Genomic DNA, 12,419 nt, shown 5'->3' with positions numbered 1-12,419 from the left:
TGAGCGGTCATTTATTAATGCTTTAATGAGCAATAGTAATGCCAACCTTTGCTGCAAGATGGAGAAGATGAGTGCATGATGTGCATCAGTTCTGTTGGGCTTACACGAGTATCTGGATGATGTTTCGCAATGCGGTGTTTCAATCTCTTGGAGCATGGTCTTGGGTTCCTGGTTTGAAGGTGTTGCGTGATGAGCAGTAATGGCATATTTTGATGCCTGGTATTGGGAATGGATAGGGAGCCAACAATGAGCCTTTTATGACAGAGCACGAGTAATGTTCAGTTTGCTAGAGACATCTGGTGGCACAGGTATAATTGGGATTACTGGGGAAACCTGGAGGATAACTGCATTACTGGTAACATTTTCTTGCAGTTACATAAGTTAATTTTATACTTGCATATCACTGTATAGTTTGAGAATTACCGATAGCTCAGTTAACAGCAAATAACCAACAAGTTCTGAGGTTAGAGCTGTTGGACTGCAGGAGCTGCATATCTTGTGAACAGAGCAGAAATAGTGAAGTGACTTAATCCAAGTCTGGCATAGTGGTCTTAGATTTTGAGAGGCCAACATTGTATTGAAGCTTGGCTTTATTTCCAGAATATTCCTACCTGCTGAGGGTAGGAAGCAGCATGACAAGTGATGGTCTACACCAAACTATTTGTTAGATTTCACCCGAGAGACACTGGTGATGCGGCAATTCGATATGAAATGGCTTCTATTGAGCAATATCATGCTTGCCGATCATATACAAGTAATACACCAAATGTATGTCAAGAAGTGGCCAAGACTTGTTAATCACCTTACCTTCCACAATGTCTAAAAGACAGGTGCCTTTCAAGAAGGTAGGGAGTGGCAGCCTGCCCCTTGGGACAGGCTGCCTCTCATTATGAAAGCCCTTATGTTTTCAGTGTATATAACACAACCACGAGATCAGTGCTAGCAGAATAGCGTTCTATAGTAAGGTCTTCACTCACTTTCTCATAAGGGAAAATGGATGTCTGGAGGCCTTAGGCCCCACTAATAAAACAATATTAGGAATTAGGCATAATTTAAAAGCTGGAACTGCACAACAGACTCAGTGGTTCATAAACTGGAAGCCAGAATACTTGGAATTACAGGCCTCGAAAAACGTACTTGCCCACTGGCGAGTAAACCTAGCTGGAAAGGATCAGGTGTTCTGTTCACTCAGAAAGTGAATGAGCAATAAAGACACCATTCAATCTTGATTTTATCTGGATACATTCGCTGTCTTTTCAAGGAAAGGTCAAATGTCAGTTTGTCTTAATTGCTGCTTGGAAAGGAATATGCTACTTACCAGTATGCATCTGTTCTTGGCATGTAGAGCTGCAGATCTACACACTTTTGCATAGATCGCCATCTGGTGTTGGGCCCGGATGTTTGCAGTTTGTTTTTCCTCTTGGAAAGTCTTTGGAAGTCACGAGGTTGGGGACTCCTCCCTTGGTTCGTATTGCGCATGGGCTTCGGCTCCATCCTCAGATTGTTTTTCGCCAACAGGGAAAGATGGAGCGTAGTAACCACAGTGAAGAAACCCATGTGTGTTGTTTTTAAATAAGATAGACTGGAACAGATACAGGTAGCCGGGGAGGCGGGTGGGCGTGTGTAGATCTGCAGCTCTACATGCCAAGAACAGATGCATACTGGTTAAGTAGCATATTCCGTTCGAGGCATATGAGCTGCAGATTACACACTTTTGCATAGACTATATAGCAGTTCCCAACCTTCGCATCGACCACCGGTATCTGTTGCAGTGGTTTGAAGAAGTGTTTTTAGTACAGCCTGGCCCACACTAGCTTGTTTCTTGGTTTGCACATCTACACAGTAATGTTTAGTGAAAGTGTGCGGTGTTGACCATGTAGCTGCCTTGCAGATATCATCTAATGGGATGTTCCCTAGAAAAGCCATAGAAGCCCCTATCTTTCTGGTAGAGTGGGCTTTAGGGGGAACAGATAGCGTGCGTTTTGCTTTGTGGTAGAAAATCTGTATGCATTTTACAATCCACCTAGCTATCCCTGATATAGAGATGGAGTTTCCTTTATGAGGTGGAGAGAAAGAGACAAACAGTTGCTTTGTCTTCCTGAAAGGTTGTGTTCTCTGGATATAGTAAAGCAAGGCCCTTTTAACAACCAGTGTGTGTAGAGCCCTTTCTGCAACCGTTTGAGGTTGCGAGAAAAAAACCGGTAAATCTACCGATTGGTTTAGAGGAAAGGGTAGATGACTTTGGGTAGGAATTTTGGGTTGGTACGTAGGACAACCTTGTTCGCGTGCATTTGGAGAAAAGGTTGTTGTATAGTAAGTGCTTGTATTTTACTGACCCTTCTAAGGGAGGTGATAGCTACAAGGAAAGCTGTTTTCCATGTGAGGAATTGCAGTTCGCATTTATTCAAGGGTTCAAAAGGCGGACCCATTAGCCTTGTCAGCACTATATTTAAGTTCCACACAGGTGAGGGTGGCACTCTGGGGGGAATTATTCGTTTTAAGCCTTCCATGAAGGCTTTAATGGCAGGCACTCTGAAAAGTGATCGGTGCTGTCTGTTTTGTAGGTAAGCGGCAATTGCTGCGAGGTGTAGCCGAATGGATGTATATGCTAGGTTACATCTTTGTAGATGTAGTAAGTAGCATATGATGTGCTGTATAGATGCGTCTAGAGGGTTGATTGTGTTGTTGTGGCAATAAACCACAAATCTTTTCCACTTTGAAGCGTAGCAGGCTCTAGTGGTAGGACGTCTAGCTTCTCTGATAACATTCATACAGTCGGGGGAAGGTTAAGGTATCCGAATTCTATGATCTCAGGAGCCAGATCGCAAGGTTGAGCTGAGCTGGGTATGGGTGTCTGATCTCTCCATGGTTCTGGGTTAGGAGGCATGGTGAGGTGTAATTTTTGGTGTGGCACTACTGAGAGTTCGAGCAGCGTGGTGTACCATGTTTGTCTGGCCCATGTTGGAGCTACTAGAATGAGTGTGAGGGAGTGCTGTTGTAGCTTTCGCACCACTAATGGAATTAGTGGGAGAGGTGGAAAGGCGTATGCAAATTTGCCTGATCAGTTCATCCATATCGCATTGCCTTTGGACAATGGGTGTGGGTATCTGGCAGCGAAGCTTGGGCATTTTTTGTTTTCGTGGGTGGCGAATAGGTCTATCTGTGGATGCCCCCATATTTGAAAGAATGGGTGAAGAACCTGTGGGTGAAGTTCCCACTTGTGGATCCGTTGCGTCTGTCTGCTGAGCAGATCTGCCATGGTGTTTGACTCCTGGGACGTGCTGGGCCAGGAGAAAGATTTTGTGTGGGATTGCCCATTTCCATATGCTCTGTGCTAGTTGAGAGCTGTGGAGAGTGTGTGCCACCTTGTTTCTGGATGTAGTACATGGCAGTCATGTTGTCTGTGCGGATAAGGACTGCTTTGCCTAAAATGTGTGTGAGAAAGGATTTTAGGGCTAGAAAGATTGCCAGTAACTCCAGATGATTTGATGTGGAGTAACATTTGTTGCGGCGTCCATGTGCCCTGCACTGTGAGGTGTAGTAGATAAACTCCCCAGCCGGAGAGCGATGCGTCTGTTGTCAGGATTATTTGTGGAACCGGGGCCAGGAACGAAACGGTCGACCTCTGGAAAGATTTGTGGTGTTCCACCACTGCAGAGAGCGATGGGTGCGACCGTCTACCAACACCAGATCTGTCAGTTGCCCCTGGGCCTGGTTCCATTGGCGCGCTAAACACTCTTGGAGTGGACGCATCTGGAGTCTTGCATGAGGCACTATGAAAATGCAAGAGGCCATCATCCCTATCAGTTGCATAAACACTCTTGCTGGGAGGGAGTGTTGAAGTATGAATTTTTGACGCAAAGCCTGAATGCTTGCCGGATTGGGGTAGGCAATTGCTTTTGAGGTGTCTATGGTAGCACCGAGGTATTGCTTTATGTGGGATGGTGTTAGCTGGGACTTTTGGTGGTTCACCGTGAAGCCTAGTTGGTGAAGTAGCTGGATTGTAGTGGCGGTGTGGTGTACACATTGGTTTTAGGACGCGGCTTTTATCAGCCAGTCGTCCAGATACGGGAAGACGTGAATGTGCTGTCTTCTGATATGTGCCGCCACTACCGCTAGGCACTTGGTAAATACCCGTGGTGCTGTTGTGACCCCGAATGGGAGCACCTTGAACTGGTAGTGTTGCCCGCCCACTACGAATCTGAGGTACTTTCTGTGGGCATGGTGTACCGGAATGTGAAAGTACGGGTCTTTCAAGTCCGGTGTGGTGAGAAAGTCGTTCTGGGAGAGGAGCGGAAGTACCTGCTGAAGTGTTACCATATGAAAATGGTCCGAATGTATGTATGTGTTTAGAGGCCGGAGATCTAAGATATGTCGTAGAGTCTCGTCTTTTTGGTATCAGAAAATATAGGGAGTAGACCCCTACATTTTGCTGACCGTGGGGGACCTGTTCTATTGCTTGTTTTTGTAGGATGGAGATTACCTCCTGTTTTAGTAACGTGGAATGTTCTTGTGACATTGAGCGTTGCCTGGGTGGAATGTTGGGGGGTGGGGAGGTAGATGTGAGTTCTAGGCAATACCCTGAACGAATAATTTGGGTCACCCATTTGTCTGATGAGATGGACTCCCAGACGTGAAGGAAATTTTGTAGTTTACCCCCGACCGGAGTGGGATGGTCTGGGTCTGGGGGGAGCAGGGGAAAGTCATTGGGTAGGCGGTGTGGCAGAGCGGGCGGTATTTGATTTGCCTCTGCCTTTATTGTTATTGCCTCTATAGCCGCCTCTTTGATAACCTTTTGTGAAGGTGGACTGAGGGGATTTGTAGGACGTGGACGCGCTGTCTGAGGAGTAGCCTCTGCCTGTGCCCCGAAAGGAAGAGCGGCGAAAGGAGCGTCTAGGAGGGTGTGACTGTAGGGCTCCCATAGATTTCACCGTATCGGTGTCTTTTTTCATCCTCGAGGGCCTCATCTATCTTTGGACTGAATAAATGTTCCTGATCGAACGGATGGTTTAATATGGAGGCTTGTACCTCGGGTTTAAAGCCTGAAACTCTCAGCCAAGCGTGCAGACGGAGTAAGACACTGGTGTTAATGGCCCTGGAGGCTGTGTCTGCTGCGTCTAAGGTACAGCGTATAGAGGTTTTAGTTATGGTCTTACCCTCTTGGATTAATTCATTGGCCCCATTTTTATATTTTTCTGGGAGATGGTGCATGATGGTTTCTAGTTCATCATAATGCGCTTTGTCGTATCTTGCCAATAGCGCTTGAGTGTTGGCGATATGCCATAAATTAGCTGCCTGTGACGCAGTGCGTTTTCCTGACGCGTCCAGGAGCTTTGATTCTTTGTCAGGTGGTGGTGCTGCGCCTGACGCCTAAGAATTTGATCTCTTTCTTGCGGTGGATACCACTAGGGAATCCAGTGGCGCTGGCCCTTTGATGTAGGCAGGATCTGTAGGGGCAGCTTTATACTTTTTTCTATGCGGAGGTTTAGGACACTAGCCCTGACTGGGTCTTTAAAAACCTCTGGCGCATGATTTATTACCCCTTTGAGCATAGGTAGTATAGCAGTAGACATATGCGCAGTATCAAAGGTGTCTAGGAGGAAATCTTTCTCTACTGGGTCAGTGTGAAGCTCTACCCTGTGATAATGTGCCGCCCTCTGAAGTAGGTGGTGAAAACCTAGTGAGTCTTCTGGTGGAGATGGCCTGGATGGATAGAGGTCAACTTGTGGGACATCTGGAATGTCTGGATTATTATAATCATCCCAGGGGTCTGGGGATTCTGTAGGGGTGGGGACTTGTGGCCCATCTGCTGGGTCGTAGTATGGGTCCCCCTGATCATCATGGTCTGGAGACGGGGTCAGAGAGCGATGAGGCAGGGGTGGAGAAGGTGGAGGGGGTGGAGGTGGAGAGGGTGGAGGAGGTGGGGAAGGCACTCTGAAAGGGGAGGTAGCACAGTCTTTCCTCTTTGGAGGTGGAGCTGGTTTGTCCAAATGTCTCTTTTTAGAAGACAGTGCCAAATGTCCAGTTTTTGGATCCTTGGTAAGTGTCTTTTGCAAAGGATCCGGTTGTTCGGTCGGCGCCGACGGCTTCTTAGGCTTGTCTGTGCCGTGCTTTTTGGGAACCTCCGATTTTTTGTTCGGTGCCGAGACAGGCTTCGGCGCGGGAGTGTCGGTGCTGAGGGCCTTATGATGTTTGGTCGGCACCGAGAGGCTGGGTTTGGACACCGAGGGTTTTGGTGTGGAGCTCGGTGTTGAGGTAGAGGGCGATCTTTTCTTCGGTGCCGAAGGGTGTTTTTCGGCACCACTGGCAGGCTGGCTCGATCCCGAGCCGCCGGAAGGCTTACTTGGCTTCGTCACCGGGCCCGAAGGTGGGGTGTTCGAAGCAGTGTCTTTGGTCTTGCCTAGGCCCGAAGGCGAAGGCGTGACCGAAGCCTTTTTGGGTGTCGGTGTGGGAGGGGGTATTTTACCCACGACCCTCTGCGCCGGGGTGATGTCCTCCACATCCGAGTCATCTGCTTCGGAAGCACTGATGAGGTCCTCTTCGGTGTGCTGGTGTCCCGGAGCTTCGACGTCGTCCCCGAAGAAGTCGACTGGAACGGAGGTCGAGGAGTGTGACATTTTTCGTCTAGCCCTTCGATCTCGAATAGTCTTTAGATCTAAAAGACTTGCAGGCGGGACAGTCTCGAGCCTCGTGTTCAGGGGAGAGGCAGAGGTTGCACACCTCATGAAGATCGGTGTGGGGGAATTTGGACCCACCGAGGGCACTTCTTGAATGGAGTTCTTTCCATCAGCCGGCACCGGAGCCTGGATAGGCCCGAAGGCCGCCGTCGATGACTGGAATCGAAGGTGCGTCAAAGAAGGTGATTGAGGAGATCAGTATCTAAACCATACCGCGGAGAGCGAGGATTCCGCTTCGGTCCTCTAACTGGAATGTTCGGAACCGGAGCGCAAAGTATTACATCCGAGCCCGATGGCAGAAAAAAAAAAACAATCTGGGGATGGAGCCGAAGCCCATGCGCAATACGAACCAAGGGAGGAGTCGCCAACCTCGTGACTTCCAAAGACTTTTCCAAGAGGAAAAACAAACTGCAAACATCTGGGCCCAACACCAGATGGCGATCTATGCAAAAGTGTGTAATCTGCAGCTCATATGCCTCGAACATGAGGATTATTTTTCTCTTTTATTAGAGTTAGAGGTTTTTGTCAAGTGAGCTGTCTGAAGATGTCAGTTATTTTTCTCTAACACAAAATTTAAATAGCCTGTAAATTAACATTACACATATTTCAAAATATATCAGGAATTACAAAAGCGTTTTTTTTTTTAATTAAGCAGTGTGATGTAAACAATACAAAACAGTTAACCCCTTCGCCGCGGCAGGAATTCCGCCGCGGCGCTGGGGGGGTTTGGGGGCAGTTGCGTGTCCGCTGTGCTCGTGACGGAACCACTCCGTCACGAGTGAGCTGTGCTCATGACGGAGTGGTTCCGTCACGTCTCCGCCCACTGCGCTAATCGCCCGCACAGGCGGGGAATTAGAGCCGCGTGGGCGGAGCGGCCGCCAACGGCCACAGCATGACGGAACCACTCCGTCATGAGCACAGCGCACCCGTGGCTCATGACGGAGTGGTTCCGTCATGAGCACGGAAAGGGTTAAACAGGAGCAAAACAAACCAGAACACTTAACTTTGTGATATGCAAATGACATTTGCAGAAACTATTTCAAAACAATTTTTGTACATTATACTGTTTTATCAGTAAAGCTGCATGTCAGTGGGAAAGTTTGTGGACCATTCAATGTAAAATCTGCTGATTATAGATGACAGTGTGCCACCACTACATGCTTTAGGTATGTATTTATTAAAACATGATTTGAGAAACAGTTCATTAACAACATTTTCATCACGGGGGCAGGACTAAGAGGCAAGTCACGGGTCATGTGCATCCTATATGTGGCTAGATTTGTATTATATATGGAAAAAAAATGTGTATTAAATCAAACAAAAGCTTTCTGTACAGCAGACATGAAGGTGCTGTTATATGTGACAACGAAGAAAATAGCGGACCAATGAATTAAATTATTTGCCCATGATCACATCATTTGTAACCAGTTTATAGGTCAAAAGCATTAGAAATGGGTCGAGTAGATAAAGTAACTAGACCTGCAGGTTTAGTAAAATTTGTATGATTTTTCGAGACCTGAATTATATAGGGCATCATTCAGGTAACTGTACAGGAGAGTAAATATTAAGAAATCAGTGATAACTACAATTCAACAGTATATGAAATGAATGATTAGGCTACTAACGAAGCAAGCCAGTCTGAAAACAGTCCATTAACCCTACAAGCCTCCCATATTCGACTAGCCTCTCCTTAACCAAACTAAATACTCCGTATTAAGATCAATAATTTTAGGGGATTAAGCTCTCATCTAGCGGGCACCTAGACCACAGTCCAAAATTCCTAGAACAAACAAAAGCTTATCACAATTTCAGGATGTCAATTTAAGAGGTAGCAGCGTGTCCGTATGAGTGGAGTATGACCTTTTTGCCTGCATAAACAGTACATGCATCAAAAAACGTTTTCTTACTACACCCTTTAGGTTCCACCCCACAGCAAAGCCTTTAAATCTCCATAAAAACATACATGATGCTTGGATCCCTCATCCACAGACTCGATATTACACTGCATCAGAACCACCTGAAAACAAAGAGAGACATTACAAGCTGAAGACACAATAGTGCTCAAACTATACAGGAGAAAGGTATTATACAACAAATTATTTTAGTGATCTGGGATTTACATGCATTAAATCATACCCAATGGTTCAGAACACTATAGGAACCCTTAAGATTACTAGGTGTGTGAGAAAGTGCCTCTTTTGGCATGATTAGCCCTCCCCTTTTTTCTGGATTTAATGTGGTTTCGACTGTAGTGCACACAGTCCCTGTCAACCAGGTCCCTTCCCTTGTGCCAGTGCTTCTTCCCAAAAACATACCCACAATTCGTACTTCTACCCCCTGTAAGTTCCTAGTAAACGGGAACCCGGGTACCTAGGGCCTGGAAGCTAAAGAGGGTCACCTGGGACCCCCCCTCTCTAGGTACTTGCCACTGCCCTTGCAGCCTGCATGCCAAAGTCAATTCTTAAATATTGCAAGTGCCAGGGAAGCCATGAGGAGTACATGGCCCGGAAACTAGACCACTCTAGTTCCACAGGACCATGATGGCTTAACTGAAACCAGGAGTGTATGGCACCCAACAACTCCTTGTAATAAATCACAACTGATGCCAGTGTGAGATTTATTACACCATGTACTCCGAGGGCATGTCATAGGTGCGCCCTGAAGACCTACCAACACTGGTGTGGGCACACACTGGTGTGGGCACTGACTGGCTTTAGGCAGGCTGCCACACACAGAAATGCTTATGGACCCTTTGGTGGAGAGCCTCTTCTCTCTGCGACCAGAAACAATGTACATCCACGTCAGAAGTGTCTCACCTCCTCTATCCAGTATGGACCAGTGCTCTAAGGGGAAGCGTCAATGGCCTGCCGCCTTTGTAATGTGACCCCCTAGCCTCTGCTATCAGATGGCACCCTCTGTTTACACCCCTATTCCGTGTTCCGAGTGGGAAAACTGGCAGGAAAAGTTGGAAAAACTAGGTTTCCCAACTCTATCCCTCAGGTGGAGTAGACAGACTTGAGCACACTTGTCAGTCCCCTTCATCTTGAAGAGGAGGGGACTCCTCCAATCAGGCACTATGCCCCCAAAATGATAGTATTTAGGAGTCTCTCCCAGTTCTAGAAGCTAGATCTGCGACGACCTAAGAAATAAGATATCGCTGCAGAGAAGACTGATGAATGCCTTGGCTCCAACTTTACCGGCTTGTCTCCAGTTTGGACGAACCCACAACCTATCTTGCAGCCAGCAACCTCTAAAAAACCTGGGAAGACTGCAGCCTTCGAATAAGACTCCAATCTCCCGAGGAGAGCGGGCCTGTGCAGAAGAATCCAACTACAAAGACTTTGGATCCAGGTGGATTTGCGTCTCCTGCCCACTCTGCACCAGACACCTATCCAGTAAAGTCTTGCAGTGATCCAGACCTCGAATCCAGCTTTGGCTGACCTCTCCTGGCCTCCAAGATGGCGCCTGCATTGTGAATCCAGGGGCTCCCCCTGACTGCAACTGGCTCCAGTAAGAAGACTTTGATGTCTAAAGCTGCCCCTGCAGCGGAAGCCCCTGTACCTTGGTGAGCTGAACAGAGACTGCCCCTACGACATCCTATACATCTCTACCTACCTCTGTGGTCATTGGTCTCTCCTGCAACCTCCGGTGCAACACTTGCAGCCTGTTTGTCGAAAACAGAATCCTCATCGGAAAGCACAGTGTGCCCAACGCTGAAATTGCACCCGGCTACCCTGTGCCGCTGGTGGAGAATGTTTGGTGCGGCTTTGTGGTGCCCCTGTGCTGGTTCCAGCCCCCAAAGCTTGGCCCCTGCAACCGATCTACAAGCACCCCCAGTCTCCATTGAAACACATTAGGCTGAGCTCTGAACATGACCTCTGCACCCTGCTGCCCCAGTGCAGCGGGTGGTGCAGTTTTGTTACTAGCCTGATCCTTGCCCCTTGCTGACCTTTGGTCCTGAAGACCGTAAGTGCGATACTTACCAGTTTAAACGCAATATTGTTTTCCATATTGGATAACATTGAACTGTTCAGAAACAGTTCTGTCGACTTTTGAAAGTGAAAATTATATATACTTAAAAACATACTCAAGATCTTGGTCTTAAAAATAAAATATAAACAAAGCTTATTTTCCTAAAATTGGTATGGATATCCTTTTTCAGTCACATGTCCATCATTGGTAAATATTGTGCAATAAATGCCTTGCACGCCTCTGTGTAAGTCCTAAGGCTGCTCGCCCACAATACTGCTAAGAGCACTTTGGGTTTTACATTAAGCCCTGTACACTTCTGGGGAAACCCTGGACTCTGTGCACGGTCTAACCACCTAATTGCATACCATATACAGAGCCTGCTTCCTACAAGGCGTCTGTATCAAAACTGTCAGATCGGTTTAATTTGTGTAATTTAATTTGTTCTACACAAATTATACCATCGCTTTGATATGCTTTCCTCCAGCCAGCTCCACTCCACTATAGAAAAGTTTAACCTAAAGAAGCACTTCTACAGTTTTATAGTCACGTTTCAAATATTAAAGATTGCATTTTTTTTTATGATTCACAATACTGTGTGATTGCAAATACCAAATGCACCAAACCGAAGAGTTAATGAAATCTGGGCTACGCTTCTTGCTTTCGTACAGGGTCCCCACTGTGTACCCATCACAGGAGATCACCCTTTGTCAAATTCAACAGGGGGTGGTGGCAGACAGGGCAGTGATGAGTGAAGAAAGAACACCACAGTGACCTGCGGGAAATAAACACCTGTGGTCCCGTCCAGATATCAATCTTACAAATAAATAAACACCACTGCACCTTCAAGAGCATTAAGAGTCAAAACTACCTCATAATGGCTTATCACTACTAGCATCTACTTCTGCTTGCAAAACGAAACAGAGGGCAAGGATGGTTGAATAATGCTACAACATCCCAGTATGGGCTCCTAATTGTTTTATTGTAGTGAGTAAAATACACATCTTAGACTTACAGCAGTTCTTTTTCTATTTCTTACATCAGCAACAATAAAATGGAGCACATTGTTTTTAATGCCCGTCAACTTCAGTTTTTATTTGATATAAAACAACTAGAGCTGAATGCTGTATGGACAGAAGGCTGGTGGTACTGAATCTGAAAAGTGTTTTATCATAAATCCCACACAGGGACACAGAATGCCCTTTGTGAACAGAGAATGGTAGTAGAGTAGTAAACTAAAGGAAATGTTGGTATAGTGACAGGGCATTTTCGAATCTGATGATTTGAGAAGCAAAGTCACCTTAACAAATGCACCATACGAGTCTGAGAAACTGCAAGTTATATACCATGACTAACTGGTGAACCCGGACCATTCCTTACATGCCTAGTACATCAGCGATTTTGTATTGGCCCAAATATAAACCCTAAGGAAAACAGGGGTCTTCTTTCTTCCCACCATGCCATAAGGTGGTATACATTTGGGTGAGCAATAGATCTAGTTCCAGATATAAAGGTTTAAATTCCCGGTTGGGCATAGACTTTACATTGCAATTGGCATAGGTCGAACCTGCGGGTTTCCCTGGTACAGTATAGGCTCCCTCGGTGCCCACATCTTGAAAGAGACCGTCCCTTCGAAGATACAGACTTAAGGCTGGTATCCCAGACATAGAGGGATTGTGCCCACAAAGACTAACACTTCCAAATGCACAAGGTTTATGCTAGTGGAAGTCCTAATGAACTGGTCTCTTCCTTCCAGTGACAGTATCTAGTGCA

General features: G+C 46.5%; 1 protein-coding gene across 1 annotated transcript in view; it reads right to left on the bottom strand.

Annotated features, from left to right (window-relative positions):
* NRBP1 (nuclear receptor binding protein 1) overlaps nt 1–12,419 on the bottom strand; it is a 435,736-nt gene that overhangs the window by 93,944 nt on the left and 329,373 nt on the right. The window contains exon 14 of the mRNA XM_085613305.1: nt 8,641–8,694. Coding sequence (XP_085469431.1) covers nt 8,641–8,694 — 54 coding nt within the window. The remainder of the gene's footprint in view (nt 1–8,640; nt 8,695–12,419) is intronic.

Source organism: Triturus cristatus, chromosome 6, assembly GCF_964204655.1.
Source record: "Triturus cristatus chromosome 6, aTriCri1.1, whole genome shotgun sequence".
In the NCBI taxonomy this organism is placed as follows: domain Eukaryota; kingdom Metazoa; phylum Chordata; class Amphibia; order Caudata; family Salamandridae; genus Triturus; species Triturus cristatus.
Note: the sequence above shows the minus strand (reverse complement) of the source record. Positions and strands in the feature narration are given on the sequence as shown.